Source organism: Chenopodium album, chromosome 16, assembly GCF_948465745.1.
Source record: "Chenopodium album chromosome 16, dcCheAlbu1.1, whole genome shotgun sequence".
NCBI lineage: Eukaryota > Viridiplantae > Streptophyta > Magnoliopsida > Caryophyllales > Amaranthaceae > Chenopodium > Chenopodium album.
Genome location: NC_137849.1, coordinates 314567 through 332840, shown reverse-complemented (window position 1 = coordinate 332840; position 18274 = coordinate 314567). Strand labels below are relative to the sequence as shown.

Below are 18274 nucleotides of genomic sequence, written 5' to 3'. Positions count from 1 at the left end.
TTGTTGTTTTCCATCATGCTCTCCCTCTCGATCTCTTTCATATTCCAACTTTAACAAAACATCAGCAGCAGTATAGTAGTGGCGGCATAACAACGACAAAGAGGAAAGAGCATCCAATTTAATCAATGACACTTTGCTAAGTTAGTTACGTAACACAAATTCACAAGGTTAGGCTGCTAGCTACCTTAGCTTGTTATGCCATCTTTGTTTTAAGGGTTACAGCTTGAATTGGGACATACCATTTAATTTGTTTGTAGCATTATTGCATTACATTCGAGCTAAAGTTCGTTGCTTCGAGTACACTCATTCAAATGACATTGAGTTTAAATGTTTAATTGTTAGTTACGAAATTCAATATTAGAAAAGCTTGGGTGTTTTCGTCTAAGGACCTAGCATACGTGTAATTTGTGCATTTCCACTATCCAAAGAGTGGCTCATTCTTGTTTAACATAATTGTTTCTGTACATTTGGTTTTAAGTCCCGATTGGAGTGCCAGTGTCTGATAGACTAATGTGTACTCCCGATGACTATCCTTCTCAAGAGATTATTGAAGCTAACATTATAGATCAATCCTTTACGTTGGTATTGCTTTCTTCTTGTTTTGGACCATGTTCGGTCCAACAAGAACTGCTTACATACCAGCAATATGTAAAGGATACAAGTTTAAATAGGTGGGAACTTCACTTGGGAAGTGCAAGTTTGCCCAAATAACAGTAATAAGGAGCTACAAATTTAATTTCATGGAATAAAGTAAACCAACTAAATACGGAGTATTAGCACATCGGATGACAGCCCACTAGGACTTTTTTGTGGTGTGCCCTGTATGCTAGATTGTCAAGCCCAAGCCCAGGCGCGACTGGAGATGCTCAAAAAAATTAATTGGAAAAGTGGAACAGAGTGGGGAGGTATAGAGGATTACCTCTCAGATATATATTACAGTGAGTCTCGATTTTGGCTATTGTTGTTGTTTATTACTTGTTGGATCACCGGGTGCTACGTACGCGTCAACCAACTTTATAAATAAAACAAATAATATTTACTCTCTTCATTCTATTATTAAGTGTATGTATTCGTATTTTAGTATAAAAAAAATCAATTTTATAATTGCGCTATTCGAATATTACGTGTATAAATTATTTTGAATAATTTGTCCGTTTATATTGCTTAATTTATTCCTTAAAATATGTGCAAAGAAGATATGTTGCATTTAAAAGAAAACAGAGGAATTATAAAATAAATAATATAGATTAAAATGATTATATATACATACGAAATACAGTATAGTTGTCAATACATATATTTAACTATTAATATATCTAATGATGTTAAAAAAAAAAAATGTAAACAAAATTATAAGTACGGAAGGAACTAACTTGCTTTATAATTCAAGAGTGGTTTTATGTTTTCATCATAAAAACTTCCTTAGGGTTTGTTCTCTTCAGCATAATTTCAGTTCAGTTCATTTCAGCTCCTAATTTCCTTCTCTCATAAAATATTCATTTCAGCTCAGTTTAGTTCAGCTCCAATTAGTTCATTTCAGCTCATTTCAGTAAATGTGAACAGGCCCTTAGTGGGCCCTTTTTCCATATAATTCTTACAATTATCATCTTATAGTAGTATAATTTTGTTATTATTACTATGGAGTATTATTTATTTATCAGTATACAATTTGATGAGGCTTTTCAACTATTATGAATATTCTTTTCATTAATGGTTATATATTTGTACGATACATGTGGTGTATAATAAAAGTTTGGATAGTATACATATTTAAACAATTATGAATTTTAAGTATTTGTATATGTAAAATTAAATTAGTACATTAAATCGAAAATACATGAGACAATTACAAATGCATCAATTATGAGAGACAAAAAAAAATTTATGTAGTAATGCAATAAGTTCATGTTATATATACATACAACATTAAATTATATGTCTATTTAACCAATCAAATTTGTCATGTTTTTAATTAATTCCTTTATTGTTATGGTTTATCATCTACTACCTACAAAGTTAAACCCAAGTAATTGAATTCTTTTACTTTCTGCCTTTTTTTTCTATAAAGTAAATCTATTATAATATGAGTGATCTCATTTTCACCTTTATATATATATATTGGCACTCGCGAAAAAAATGGATTATTACATACCCACTTACAATTGCAGGCATAAAATATATTAGCATAAATAATTTATATTAGTAATAGTATGTGTAAATATATTCATCCTGACACTGCACACAAAATGTTAATAATTTATTTAAATGCTATGTATATCATATAGTTGTCTCATATTCATAAATCATCTTGATTTGATTCAATAAATTAACTTAGTAAATAACTCAAGAGTGCATCGAAAAAGTTTCCATTGTGCCCCTTTTTGCCAAATGATTGATTTTGTACAATGATCATCTTATAGTAGTCTAACATTACTATTTTTATTATTGGTCATTTATCTATTTATAATTTAATAGTTTCACTTATTTTTCAACTATTATATTTGAAAATTCATTCATTAATTGTTACTTTCTCTTCTAAGATACATGTGTTGTCATAATTTTTTTTTTTTTTTTTTTAATAAAGGATATATCACTAAATTAAACAATCTTAGATTATATGTATTAGTATATGCAATATTAATTTTATATATTAATATGAAGATATATGCGACAAATATATACATTATTATGGTGGTGTGCTCTAAAAGATAACGTAAATAAAGTCAAAATGTGTCAATTATTATGGATATAGGGCATTATGAAATACTCATTAGTAATCGTAAAATACTTTGTATCTAACATCACATAAAAAAAAAAAAGGACAAGCAAGTACAAAACTTTCAAGCACTTACCTCAAACACGGATAAAAAATTGTGTTCACTAACTTGCGATCAATTTTACAGAGTATTATTATGTAATACATCATAATATAAAAATGGGAGAGGATACAGAGGATAAGCATTACCGAAATCAAAAGATTTATAAGAGTTTAAAAGATAGAGATGAAGAGTAGGGGGGAGGACATGGAGGATGTTATCCTAAAAGGTTGCACAGTGACATAACCTATTAAATACATAAATTACTTTTGACGACATGTACAAGTATAATGGATATGTGATATGTCCATTTTATATAGTGTTTTACCCCCGTCCTTTGGTCATAATTAGTAGTGTTTTTGGCTCTTTAGAGCCACTTTTATTGCTAATTGGTGTTTTCTAGTGTTTTTGTAGTTTTGCTTAAGTTTTGTAGGAAATTGCATCTTTGGAGCGTTTTCCGGGTTTTTCATGGAGCAACTACGAGCATTTGAAGGCATGACCGATTGCATTTGGACACCGAGTATTCAAGACCCGAAGTGGAGATTCGAATTGGGCCAAGAATGAAGCCCAATCCAAGTCCAGCATAAAGTCGGGCCCGATCGGGCGAGCTTTAGCCCGATCGGGCGAATGCCCAGAGCGATCGGGCGAAGAAAAAGGCGGGCCCGATCGGGCGCGTGTTTCTGAGGAGAAGTTTAAGCGTCGTTTAAGTTGTTTTAACTTAGGATTTTCGAGCTTAGTATTTATACGCTTTTGTTCAGCGAGTTTAGTGTTCTATTCTTTTCTCCCTTTCCCTTACTCCTTTTCTCTCTCTCTCTCCTCTTAAACTCTAGTATTATTTTCTCTCTCTACAACTCTTTGTTTAATTCCATCTCTTGTTTCCTTCAACTTTGGTAACGATTTCTTCTCCTTTAATCTTAGTTATTTATTCTCTCTCTTTTATCATGATTTGTTTAATTGCTTTGTTTAGTTTATATTTAATTATGTGTGAGTAGTTTTCTTTCTAGAGTTATGGGGATCCATAAATAATATGAAGGGGTAATTTATTGTTGTTAATTGTCAATGCTTGATTAATTTCCTATTGATTGATTTAATGTTATGCAGTTAGATTTGGCCAGATTTAATTCGTATGAGTTTAGCAATATTTATTCGAGATTCGAGAGATAAGAATTGATGTTTGTGCTTAGTTTCAATAGGCAGACTAATTTATAAATGGTTAGGTCGAGATTCGAGAGATGAGATTTAATACCGGTAAATTAACTCTGTGATTGTAATACGTAGCGAAAACCCTTTATGATCTGATTAATTGATGTATTGATGATTGATTGTTATGTTTTACCCTGGAATATCATTTATTAGTGAACCTATTGCCTAGATCTTTTATCATTTGATTTCTCCCTACTCATATTTTTCGTAGTATAGTTCCTTTAAATAACAACTTTTGGTTACTTAATAATTTAGATTATAATAATTAATTAGGAATAGAAAGACTCGTTTCCCTGTGGATTCGACCCTACTTCCCTATCTATTATTAGTTAGTGGTTTTAGGAATTACTTTTGATTAGGTGATACGACTTTAGCCTGTCAATATGCAGTAACTAAAAAATGATACTCCCTCCATACTTAAATAAGTGAATTGAAACGTTTTAAATATTTCATCTAATTCCCTTTGACTAATATTTGTGATTTATACATAAGAATAAATATAATATTTTAGGTACTTGTTAGAATCGTCTCATTGAATAGGTTATTAATATGCAATTGTTATATTTTTACTTAATTAGTTAAATTTTTGCATTGACATACATGCAAAAGAGAATCGTTTCACTTACTTATTTACGGAGACCGTAACTTCATAAAAGCCTATCTCCTCCTTCCTTGCTCTAAACCCTAGCCTCCATTATTGAATTTTGAAGGGGCTTTCATGGGTTTTAACTGGTGGAAAGCCTCAATCCTTGTTTCTTTAAAGTTTTTTTTAGGTTTATAATAATGCGTACTCCTTTAGGAGGAAATTTTCTCCCTCGAAAGAAAGGGTTTCCGGTCTCCTTCAAAAGACAAGGGTTTTTCGACCTCCTTCGAAAGACGTTTATCTCCTCTTTTCAGGGGAGAAATTTCTTAGTTTTAAATCCATGATATTAGATCTAATGGATTGTCGTGAAATTATTTCGTTGGTGAAAAAGTTATCAAGTTTTCAAATATAGACAGATGAATTAGAAGGGAAAACATCCTCGCGGCTTCAAAGGATCGTTAGATTGTCTCTCCAATAAGGCTGTATTTTTTAGCGATATAAGCGGGAGATGTTCCACAATGCAAGATCTAATCGACGATCGTAGTTTTTATGAAGGAAAATTTTATTTGATTCAATATCTTATGTATTTGTTAACGTCGAATCTCTATTGTAGATGTCGTATGACTTTAATTAATGAAATATTTTTGCTATTCAAAAAAAAAAAAATTCGGAGAGAGTAGTGTAAGGTTAATTCAAAAAAAAAAATACAAAATGGTACTCCATCCGTTTCGTAATAATCGCAACACTTTTCTTTTACATCCGTTTCATAATAATTGCAAAACTTCTAAATTGGTAAGGGTCTACCACTATTTTATTATTTTTCTCTTCCACTAACTCCCACTTGCATAAATATTTTATTATTTCTCTCTCCTACTAACCCAACTTACACTACTTTTTAACGATTAATGTATCTAATAATCAACATGTAAAAATACTAATAAATTGTTTATATTAGTAATAAAATTAACATTGAGACATTTCAACAACATGTATATAATTGATATTGGTAAATTAAAAATGATAATATAGTGTTTCTTTTTAAAAATAATTTTTCTAATGTTAAATTAAAGATATTTGCACCCATTAAACATAAATGAGAAAATAATTGTGAAATAAGGGAAGTAGTATTTAACTCCCTATCTATATCCAATTTTAATTATTTTTGTTGATGTGAAATTAGAGATATTTACATTAATAAATGTAAATGGAAAAATAATTGTGAGTCAACACGACAATTTTTCGGGTTTGGTCAGGGGGGACAAAAGAGAGATGCTTTCCATCAGACAAAAGCGGCGACATGAAACCAATTTGAAAGCGACTTATTTAGATAAAGTAGTCAAATTATGTTTATCTTACATGTACTTAGTTTTGATAGATTTAGTGAACAACAAGAAATTGACATGAGACCAAACGAGAACATGACACAAATTTTTGTCAGTCGTACTCAAAAGCAAAAGGTTAATTTTTCCTTATGATAACAAAACATAAAAAAAAAATACGTTATTTTTGATAAAATTAGAGAGCAATAAGAAAGTGACACGAGACCAAATACGAACATGTTACGAATTTTTGCTAGCCTAACTCAAAAACAAAAGGTTAATATAAGAAAAATGACAAAAAGGATGAAGTTAAAAAATAAATAAATAAATAAAAGTTAATGCAGTTAAATACTACGTAAATAAGAATCCAAAACTAGCAAATTGGCATGGCGTGTCAAGTGTGGCTCTATTTCTCACCCACCAAACTAAACAAAAAATAAGGGGAAAAAAAAATGGAAAGTGAGTATGAGAATTGGGACATGGAGGGAATTATATGAAAATAAATTACTGTAGCTATACCCTTTAAGCCCAAAGCATGTTTTCTCTTTTTAGAATGTTATAGATTGTGACCTTGCTCAAGAAAGGGAAGGTCTTAATTGTATTTTATTTTATGTAAGTTGAGTTTGAATTGCTCTGATAATTTTGAATGGACTAGTCTAGTTTACTTGGTTTACATTCTATGCTTCACTTGCACGGATGAAACTGCTAAGGTGGTTAGTATGTTGGTTCAACTTATCCATCCATCATCCATCAACATCCACCTTTGGAAACAATATATCACATTAACGTAACTAATATTTTTTAACAAATAATGTATGTTGTGTCCTGTGTGTAAAAACCTTAACTCCAGTCTTATTGTGTTATGTCATAATTGTTTGATATTGCATTATACGGAGTACATAGTACTCGTAGTATTACATGGAGGATACGAGGATTTATTTGATGGTCAAAATTTTTAAAGATATTACCCCTATGATCAAGCATATAAGATATAACCCCTCCCTAGCTCCCCCCCCCCTTTAGCGAGGAATTATCCCCACTAGGTAGAGGCTTACTAGTTACTTTTAACCAAAGAGACTACTTTGAAGATTCTGGAGGCCTCTAAACTTACCCACGAGGATTTTAAATTCAACTCATGCTTAAAAGTTAGTTATCTTAGTTGCTGTTCATGTTGTCTTGTTGCTCTAGATAGGTAGTATCATCCTAAGGATAAGTATCACCAATGATAATCAAATTATTGTTTTGTTTGCTTTCCTACTAGTGATGTTGACACCATTAGTGTTGTTTAACAAGTTGTATCCCATAGTGATCGGTAATCAATCTTTTAAATTGACATAATTTTGTTCCTAACAAGTATTTTTAGAGGAAAACCAATATATTCATTCTGGGAATACTCAATTCTTCAAAAGAATCAATTTTTATTAGAAGATAAAAAAATAATAATAAAAAAAAAATAAAAAAAATAAAAAAATAAAAAAAGTATCTTATTAGTCAAAACTTATACAAGTTAATTTAATTCGTATTAAAAAGCTAGATAAAATTTAAAAGAATAACATAGCATACTCTCAATATGTTTAAAAAAAGAAAAATCACTCTCAATAAACAATGTATAAATTATCGTATGCAACAAAGCACACATTGCAATGTACTCTAAGAAGTAAGAATACACATTTATGTAATATGGGTATGGTCCACATTCCTTCACAATATATAAGCATATAGAAGCTGTAGTTATTGTAAAAATAATTGTAATAAGGAAGTTCATATTCATTTATATTATATTGCTGCAAACTTAGTTGTATGAACTGACAAATTGGTAAAAGAATTGAAGTAGAAAGGTGAAGATTGGTTGCATTTATCACGGAAGAAAAATTGGAATGGTAATTGTATTGTTTAGTGTAAAAGAGTTGACCAAAGCATTCGTAGTTTAAGAGGAATGAATGAGTCGTGAGTGGAATTAGATGAAGAAAGTCGTCGACTAAATTCTAAACTCTTATTTATTTGAATATTTGACCAATTAAGTATTATTTGGTCTGCGGGTTGGTGTCGTTTTCTGGTCTCGAAGAATATGTAAAATCTATTCTTTTATCAAGACGCCCCACAAGACACGCTCTTCCTCCTTCGAGGGGTCCAACTTCAATACTAATCTACATTATTATTTATTCACACCATAATCTTGGATTAGGAGCAACCACTATTTAGGCACTATCCATCCCTTAATTATAATTACAATTATTGAGATTGACATTATTATTTTACCCTTTTTCCATCTTCTATGTCTTGTTTTGGCAAATAGGTCTATATATCTTAATATTTAGTCGTATAACTCCATGTTGATTTTAACCAACCATTGTTATACTCAAATATTTTGTTATATTATGAAACCTCTAGATACAACTCTTATTATTAAAGTAAACAAAGCTTGTCTTTAACAAAGGAATGAAGTAGTTTGTAAATAATCTCCCCAAAGATGTAAGAACAAGTGTAATAAATTAAAGACAGGAAAATGAAAGCAAAAAAAAGATTATAGCCTTGCTTAGAAGGCAAAACTCCAAACAGATTTAACTAATCACCAAGTATTTTATTTGATTAAAAAAAAAAAAAAAAAAAGAGTTTAGGAGTTTAGGTCCTATGAGAGGGGAAAAGGAAGAAAAGGCGGCTAGAACGTGGAAAAAGGTAAGAGGTCGCAGGCGCAGCAAACAAACACTAAACTAATTAAAGCTACGGACTATGTAATACAAGTATGTATATTTGATGATTTTGAAATTTTCCAACTTGTCTAAAATTCTTTCCTCAACTCTTCCCTACCAAGTACGAGTACCAAACACCTTTTCTTTGAAATTCACAAAACAGAATTCTGGCTTCATATCACTATTCCGTATCATCTATTTCTTGATTTTATAATTTAAATTTTAAAAAAAAGGAGATCGGCAATTCCTGGGAAAGGAGAAAGAAGAAATGGTCCCAAAAGACACAGTTACCTTGAACGTTGGCGGTAAAATCTTCCAAACTAGTTCCACTACGCTTGCTAATGCCGGGCGCAATTCCTTTTTCGGCGCACTCTTTGATGATCATTGGAATCTCAATTTGAATTCTCAATCAAAACCCGACATCTTCATTGATCGGAACCCCCAATGCTTCCGTGTCCTCCTCGACCTTCTCCGTACTGGTGAGCTCTACATCCCCCCTAATCTCCCTGAGAAGCTTCTTTTCAGGGAGGCCCAATTCTACGGCCTCTCTGACCATGTCCGCGCCTCTAAGTGGGGCCCTTTTGATGGAAACTGCCTCCGTCCCACCACCTCTGTCACCGGCCGTGCTCCCGGTGATGGCACTGCCATTCGTGCTGGCCCTGACGGTGGCTGCTGTGTCGCTCATGGCTGCATGGTCCATGTCTATGATTGGATGCTTCTGGAGCACCCTCCCCTGCATTTGGACTACCAGATTGTCAACGACGTTGGCTGGTTGGATCCTAACCATGTCGTCGTCAGCGCCTGTGAGAGGCTCGGCCGTGGAGACGGTGGTATGGGCCTCTTCAACGCGTCTAACGGAGAACTACGTCATAAATTTCAAGTCCACCATGATAATCAAGTCAAGAGCTTTACTGCTGGTGCCTTGGCTTTCAGCACTTCTGATTCTAACTCCAAAATGATTTACTCCAGCTGCAAGGGTAGAAGCAATGAGTACGGCATTGGGGTTTGGGACCAGGAGACGGGCCAGCAGGTCGATTTCTTCTACGAGCCTTTAGGATGGTCTCTTGGGGATGCAGACAGGCTGCAGTGGCTCCCGGCCTCCAACTGCCTCCTGGTGGCCACCCTTTTTCCTAGGAAGGACAACTGTTATATCAGCTTGTTGGATTTCAGAGCCAAGTCCATGGTCTGGTCCTGGTCTGACATTGGAGCTTCTGGCCCAAATCCAATTTTGGTGGATGACAAGCGTGTAAGAGATGCCATCGCCATGGAGGATGCAAGCTCCATATGTGTTGTCAATGAATTCGAGGACTTGGGGTTTATAGACTTAAGAAGCTCTGCTTCCAGTGTCAGGTGGAGCTCTAGGAGTCGCTTGGTTAATGTTATGAAAGCTAATAAGAGGATGCAACTTGCAGAGGATGAACCTTGCTATCCTAAGCTTGCCTTTCACAACTCCCAGCTATTCTCTTCCATGAATGATTCCATTTCTGTATTCTCAGGCCCTGATTGGGTGTTAACTTCCAGGCTTAGGCGTGGATATGGGGGTCCTATTTGCGACTTCTCCATTGCTGGGGATCGACTCTTTGCTCTTCACAGTGAAGAAAATGTCTTCGATGTCTGGGAGGCCCCTCCTCCCCCTCCCACTTTCTAATACAGAGTACTCCATGATTATTATACTAACATACAATTGTAAGTGATTTGTGGCTGTATATAAAAGCATAGATCTATAGTGCCTTTCTGTTTGTCCTCCCAAACATCTGTAACTTGATTGAGCAGCTCGTTGCTGAGTCTATACAGCCGCTGCTTGTAGTTTAAGGTAAACTAGAAGATATGACACAAGGCCTGTTTCTACAAATTCTATTACCTTTTATAGGGAAATTTCAATAGCAATTTATACTATTATTTCAGAGTTCTGTTAGCAAACACATACTGCTTATGTGCTACTATTGAACATAATTTGTTCATGAACTACGAGCCAATTTTTTTAACATTTGTTCAACCATTCATGAGCAGTGTATGTTTATTGATTAAGCTACTGTTAAGTTTCTACCAAATGGAGAAAAAAAGACTGAAAACAGCATATTTGGTGCTTCAAATCAAGTTCGTTGCCGAGCTGTCATTATCTGCAGTAACAAATAGACAGTAATTACAACTGATAATTGCCATTAAGATAAGCAAACAATGGTAAACTTCTGGCTAATCCGGCAAGGGACCTTAGATTACAATTCCTAATGATGTTCTAGTTTTGCTTCCATTCAAAGCGAACACCTTAGTTTGTCTCGCTAAATTATTGCGGATATTAAGGGGGTAGTTACGTTAGCCAATTTTACGTTAACTATTAGGACTAATGTAGAGTGAGAAAATGGACCTGGTGGTTAGAGCGACAAAGGATGGACCCCTCCTGAGTCCTGATTCCACAATTTTTCATTTCTATTTGAAAATATTCATCTGCTTGTTATTTTAGAAAAGGTGAAGTTTAATACAGTAGTTCTATTCTGGTTGAAGACACGAATGAGTTGAAACAAAACACAGATTGGGGTATCTTGAGGTCTTTTAGAGTATAGACTACTCAGTTTGCTTTTTAGTTCTTTTTTTTAAAAAAAAAAATAAAAATAAAAAAAAATCTAATACAGGGTATGTGGGTAGTTTCCCAGCCAAATGGGGGTATCTTGAGGTCTTTTTTCATTGAATTTTCACAGCGGCACATTAAAATGTGGGTATATATAATATAAAGGGGTTTTTCCGGTAAAACTTGTAGTGGTGCCTTAAACCTTCATCAATATAAACAGTGTTGAAATGAATTCGATGACTCTATAAGCAATAACCCTTATGTATAACAAGACAGCATAAACCTTAAATAAGACATCAGATATAGAGTTGTAAATCGGGTGTACAGGCTGTCAGGTCGTATCAGATGGGTCGCTCTAGCATTCTGGGTCAGCTTTTCTGTGCCAGTTTGAATTCAAGTTCAGGTCGGGTTTGGTTGAATTGTTCTTGGGTCAGGTCGTTCTATCCCAGTCAGCTTAAGAGCCTCTAAATTTCCCCGCGCATCTCTTTCTGCAGAGATGAATGCAAGCTTGTGGGTAGGCGGGTAGCGCATACTGAAGTCAGCTCAAGCACTATATTGCTAGGTTCAATTTGTCAACTAGGAATTCATGATGTAGTCATGAGCTCATGGAGACAAAGAAGGAAAAACATCTTGTATTCCTTGCTTTTGATAAGCACTTTACCTAAATACAAGTATATAACCACATGAATACATGAAGCTAACAGAATAGGACAAAGCAGCCTCTTCCTTCCAATCTACTAACCTCATTCAGCAAATGCAGCGGTCCGTACCTCACATGATGCTAGCAAAGTTGGAAATTTAAAAGTTGACTACGTGTTTAACTCAGCACGAGTGCATGCAGAAGTAATCTGGTCTTTTACTTCAAAATAATAACTTTTGGCAACTAAGGAATACAGGAACATATGTTTTTACTTCAGTAAGATTCCTAGCTGTCAGTAAATAATCTTCTGATTGAAATATTTAGCTACAAGGTATTCTGGCGCTCCAACAGAGTGGAGGAAAGCCAATATTAATATGTAACAGAGAATTCAAATCTGTGGCAGTGTAATCTAAAGAAGAAATATGGTGTACGGACAATACACGGTAGTCAAATTTGGTGTCAAAATTTTCTGCTCCCTCTTTTAATTAATTGAATTTGACACTTAAAATATGCTCCTCGCCCCCCAAACCACATACTACATATATTAACAAACTCAGACCGAAATGCCATTCTGTATCACAACAAACCTGCCTCAACAAGGTTTCTCCTTCTCAGAGTCTCGTCTAGCAGTTTGAAAGTCTTCTTCACAAGCTTCTGGTCTAAAGCAGTCGTTCTGTAAATCTTGAAAACTCGATCAACACGATCAGGGGCAGTGCATTGGTAATAGAGCTCCTCGAATTTCTTCTTAACAAACCTGACAGCATAATATAGTGATCAAAATATTGAATCTAAACATAAAGTTGCCTGATTTGCATTATGGATGTAAGCCAACAAATTTCACATAAAGCAAATATGAGTTGGAACAAAAAAAAAAAAAAAAGGGATGAGCAACTTCATGAATTCCACCATCCAGAACAGCTAAAGCAGACAGTAGCCAACTAGCCATGAAGTGCTTACTCATAGGCATGCTCAATCTCTTGTTTTCCAGATGTAACTGATTGATAATCCTTGAACCATTCGCATGTACTCAGTGGAACCTGTTGATTAAAGAACGACATTCAATACAAGGAGCTAATTCAACAAATTCTCAAGGCCAAAGAGCTTAATGACCTTACTTTCTGAACTTTTTTCTCAAATATATCAAACTTGTTCAGGAACAACATGATGGACGTTCTCTGCAAAAAACGAGCAAGGATTCAGGCAGTTAAATCTTGCCAGGAAAAGACTATGTACCCCATAATTCCAGAATAGTAGAGAAAAACCTCAAAGCATTGCTGCTTCAAGACCCACTCAAAGAGCTCCTTAGTTTCAACCATCCGATTCTTATTCTCATCCTCATAGAGCATTTGATCGTAACTGATTCATAGAGTAGGCACAAACTCAGTACATAATTTGCCGCCAAAAAATTGTCAGATCTCAGTTTAAAATGTTAAAATTTAAAAACATAAAGATTATGGCTTAGTAGTATATGACATCTATCAAGAAAATGAAACAGCATATGAAGTTTAATCAACTCACAGAGTCGAAATATTAGTAGAGCATGAAATGATAAGTATAGTATCATAGGTAAATCAATCAACAGTCAAACTCCTCCACCATCGCTGATCTATCTCTCCAATTCATAGTTCTAGACTTCTTTCCTCTCCAATCCCATGAGTCATAATAGTATGGAATTAGTATAGTGTCATAGCTCATAGGTAAATCAATCTAAAGGTCAAACTCCAACATCGTTGATCCGCCTCTCCAATTCATAGTTCTTTCCTCTCCAACACGGCCGCTGTTCACCGAGGCTTTGGTTGCCAGCTCCCCTGTCATCGGGTCACCAATTATTGGATCCAGGGGAAGAGGATCAAGTTGGCCTCTTTTCACCCCCACCCACCACCTATTCCCCTCTTCTCCGCCCACACAAAAAGAGGGGGAAAAAAAAAATTGTTCGGGGTCAAATTTGACCTATAAAGTTCCAGATCAATATTGGCCAAAAACAGCCACTATGTCCACTGATGATCTAGATCCAAGAAAATAAGGTAAGTTACTTCTTCTATTCATTCTCTGTACTTTACCAGAAAGGGGGGGGGGGGGGGGGGGGGGGGGGCTGGTGGTGAACTTATGCTTCAACATAGATATAATAAGTGGATTATTGGTCTCCTTATTTTATAGTCATTAGTCAAATTTGTTTTAATTAAGTCATTGAGCATGTGTTCAACTAATGAGAAGTGGATAAAAGTAGTGGGACACTAACTTAGCCACTTACTCCACGAGTCCACATTTCTAGCATTAGTTACTAAGTTTTAGGATGATTTGGTTTTGTCGGCAGTTTCAATGTGAAGGAGAATGCGATGCATTATCTTCTGTTCATTCTCTGTACTTCACTTACAACTAAGCTTCCTCTTTAAGGGACTAAGGTGGGAGGGGGAGGGGGGGGGGGGGGTCAGCAATTTTGGTAGTGATAGTTGTGGACTCGTTACAATGGTTTGGAATGAGGAACGGAGACGCCAGGGAGATGAATGATTGCAGTTACAGCAGCGGGGAGCGGAGGCAGTAGGTGCGTGTAGATGAGGACCATGAGGTAATAGTGATGCTGGTTCGGCTAATGAAGTTGTGAATCAGATAGTGATGGAAGAAAGGATCATGTTGCAAAAACACGAGTAACAAAAGTGAATTAGAGAATTCATGATTTGCTAAATCCTTGAGTAAAAAAGGTGTGGCCGGATTTTACCTAAGGTCTAGATTCATGATGATTAGGGTTAAAAGGAAATATCATAGGGACTATGAAGAGCTGGATTTCACCCAACAGAGCAACAGGATCTTAAAGTTTTCACCTTCCTTAAGGAAATAGATGATTTGGATAATTGCATGACAAGCCAAAAATAAATACTAAGTAACAAATAACTACAGCATCATGGTTGCCAGAAATAAGCCTGTATTCTATCTCAGAGTAACATATCCCAACATGAACACGCATAATTTATATTTTCTTATATTAAACATGACCTCGGATAAACATTCTGCACATAACAAGCTGGACTGAATCACGGAGATTAATTCTGACTTCAGGGTTTGAAGTTTATTTATATTGCTGCATGCATTTTCAATTTGAAGGATAGAAAATTATAGATGGATACATGTTGAATGGCATAATGGATGAATTCTATCTTATTATAATGAGCTCCAACAGAGCAAAAATTGCCCTAAATATTTTTTGCTTGGAACCCACAGGTGATGCTTTATAATTCATCAAAATCCAAAACAAGCAGCAGAGCACAGATTTGGGCCAACTTGAAAATCTGAGGTGAATTTGCTGCACCTGATGAATGTAAGTTTTTTCACTTTGATGATTTTGTACTTCAATGCAAGCGTTAGGATTCCAGAGGGTTAATTGTCCTTGGTGGTATTCCTTTATCCAAAACTGATTCTAGTCTTTCAGATAACTTAAGGCAGTGGTTTTCAGTATCCTTTTAACTTTCTCGGACAGGGTGATTTTCTGAATCTTTCAACCCCACCCGACATAAGTTCATATTAGTTTCACTTTCATTTCACTAGTTAACTAGTCTTCATCAATCAAGAATCACAAAAGAAACAAAGAGTTCAATTGAAAGGAAATTTGTTAAGATTGTTGGATCTATGAAACCTTCAAGTCCTAAAAATTAAATTACAATGTCATCACTATAGGTGATGTTAATATCCAAAATATGGGACACGCATCTTAAGTAAAACAACACTAGCATACAATAATTTTAAAAAAAAAAAAAAAAAGAAAAGTAAAAAAAAAAACAACAACAAAAGAACATCTTACTCGCTTATAGCAGCACAAAAGATTACAGCCGTGACACCTTCAAAAAGATGGATCCACTTCCTTCGCTCATTTCTTTGGCCTCCAACATCAAAAAGTCTGTATACCTCACCACTTTTCTTATTCTCTCCAACTGGGCTGTAAATTTGAAATTTTTAATCAAATGGAGAGAAGAAAAGGTGTTATAAATTGTGAATTTCTAGACAGATAAAATTAATAAAAAGTTACACACAAGCTCGTGCAGATACTGGAGACAACCTCCATATCACTACACTACAGTTCACAACTACCTAAAAGCAATTTCTTGAGCTTTTACAATACTCAAAAAAAGATAACAGACGTGTAACAAAGAGAAAGAAGCACTACCATTGTGTTTAGCTGAACGGGAAATGCAAAAATACCTACAGACAATTCATTACAGCACAATGTTTACCTGAACTGGATCTCAACAACCCCTGTTGTGCGGACACGGGCATAAAGAACATCTTCCTGGATATACAATGCCATTGACAAGGACATAGAAGATTATAATGCAGTTGTTCATAATGATATACTAATAATGCCATGCACAAATTATACATGAATCAAAATTAAGGTGCAGTAAAAAAAGAAAAAAACAAAAAACAGAATAAAAAACATGAAATATATAGTTACTTGGGAGCATCACAAGTATAAGGGGTAAAGAGCAAAAATGCTGAACTAGTGATATCCCTCAGATGCTTCTCCCAGTTGTTCTATTGTCATTTAATCTTGGTAGTTGCTAGATAACACACTTGAGGGTAAATCATTAAAGTATGCTTAATTTGAAGATAGAAGTTTAATTATGTTTTCTGCTTAAATCAAATCAGTGTAAAAAAAGCATGCGTTTTCCACCAAAAGAAAGATGAAAGGTGATGAAATGGAAGTGAGAAAATATAAAAGCATCATGCACCTTTGTAGGGATATAATCTACATCAGAAAGTCTTTTTAGGTGTTCCATAAAATAATTGGTACAGTCTGGAAGTTGGAGTTCACTGCTGCGGGCATGAGTTTCCTACAGAGAATATGCGAGTTAGTAGAACTCGTTGAAGAATACAATCATATCTACTGATAATATGGTAAACAAATCTAGCATCTTGAAACAACCAAATGCAATAACAACCTGAATAGCCGGATCTTTCCATAATTTTTCAATATCCTCAAAAAGCTCTTTAGTGAGTTGTGGATAGTCCAACCTGCCACCAATTTCCGAAAGCTTGTCTCCGATTTCCTAACAGAAGAAACATATGTTAAAATTTTGACAAAAGATAATGTTCCAACCCTGAGAGTAAAGTCTAACCTTGTTATCGGGGGACAAGGTATACTTTGAAGAGTCGGTTTGATTTAGAGCCAATTCCTTGGAGCCATCAATCAATAACTAAGAAAAGAAACAGGCATGAGATGATTAGAAATGAAGCAATTGTAATGAAACGAAAATGAAGACTAAAATAGTAAGAAAGTAAAAAGGAAGGCATGTCAAAAAGGGAAACAACTGACACACCCTTGTTCAAGTATTGCATACTTTGATAGTCTGATAGACATTGGCATGGATAACGGATGTATAGCTGTTCAATTCAGCATGATCAAATCCCATCTGAAATAGAAGTTTAATCTGCGAGCGAAACAAGTGTAAGACATTACTACTACTGGAAAGTGGTAATGACTAATGAATGAGCAAAGTGAAATAATCAATAATCAATAATCAATAATCAATAATGATACCTGCTTGAAAATTGTTGATTTACCGGATTCTCCAGCACCTTGAAAAGGAAATTAACAGCAAATGAATGTAATTAATAATAATAAATAAAGTAATTAAAAAGAAAGAGAAGCATACCAAGAAGAAGGAGCTTCTGTATATGCTTTTCAGCAATAGTTTCTCTCTCAATTCTTCTTTCGATCTCAGTAGCCTGGAATTATAAGATGAAATTGTAATTGTGAAAATGCAAAAGTGAATTTAATAATAATAAAAATAAAAATAAGAACCTGGGCATTTTCAGGATCAGGTTTAGTGGAATGTTGATGTCTGCTGCAAAGTAAACCCATGGTGCTGCTGCAGGTGCAGGTGCAGGTGCTGCTGCTGCTGGTTCACACATCCAAAAAGACAGTCATGACAAATCTAGTCAAGTAGTAGTAACAATTGAAAAGAGAGTGATGAGTAAAATACCCAATTATTCAACCTATTGATGTTAAATTAGGGTTCAGCCGCTGCCGGTGAACTTCGATAGTGGCGCTGCCGGTGTTGGGTGACTGGAATTAAGAATACACGCCACCCAAAGTTACCCTCAAATCCAATTACTTAGTTTAGATTTTGTTGCAAATTTTCCCACTGTTTTTCCTCCTCTTCCTGTTTATAAGATCGTTTGTGCTTCTTTCTTTTTTTTTTTTAATTATTTACATTTGAAAATTCAAGTCTGGTGTTTAGTGTTTACTTCCTTCCAACACATCCAACTCCCCCTCTCACCAAACCCAATACCACCGCGTACTACCGTCTTCACACTTCAAAAGTCCAAACCCCTCATTTCTTAATTCTTGTAGTTTCCTACCGACTTTATTTTGTTCACTTTGCATAAAATACTTCGTGGCACGGTTTGTATAAGGCTAGTCACACCATGTACTCGCTCATAACATGAAAAATGTAACGTATAT

At 34.7% G+C, this 18274-nt stretch overlaps 1 protein-coding gene and 1 pseudogene across 2 annotated transcripts; one reads left to right on the top strand and one right to left on the bottom strand.

Annotated features, from left to right (window-relative positions):
• Positions 1-8711: 8711 nt before the first annotated feature.
• LOC145584559 (BTB/POZ domain-containing protein At2g24240 pseudogene) lies at positions 8712-10615 on the top strand (annotated as a pseudogene).
• A 1453-nt stretch (positions 10616-12068) lies between these two features.
• Positions 12069-18144, bottom strand: LOC145584558 (guanine nucleotide-binding protein alpha-2 subunit-like). 2 transcript variants are annotated; one of them, XM_081641379.1, is made up of 14 exons: positions 17793-18144; positions 17612-17708; positions 17463-17535; positions 17348-17385; positions 17148-17237; positions 16926-17003; positions 16749-16856; positions 16539-16640; positions 16041-16096; positions 15611-15745; positions 13080-13173; positions 12933-12992; positions 12775-12854; positions 12069-12571 (listed from the first exon to the last, which is right to left on the bottom strand). In XM_081641379.1, the coding sequence occupies exons 2-14, from the start codon at positions 17669-17671 to the stop codon at positions 12394-12396; spliced, it is 1152 nt and encodes a 383-aa protein (XP_081497505.1). In that variant the 5' UTR covers positions 17672-17708; positions 17793-18144; the 3' UTR covers positions 12069-12393. The 2 variants fall into 2 exon arrangements, with proteins under 2 accessions (XP_081497505.1, XP_081497504.1); XM_081641378.1 differs by having other exon boundaries at positions 17612-17705.
• Between the last annotated feature and the right edge of the window lie 130 nt (positions 18145-18274).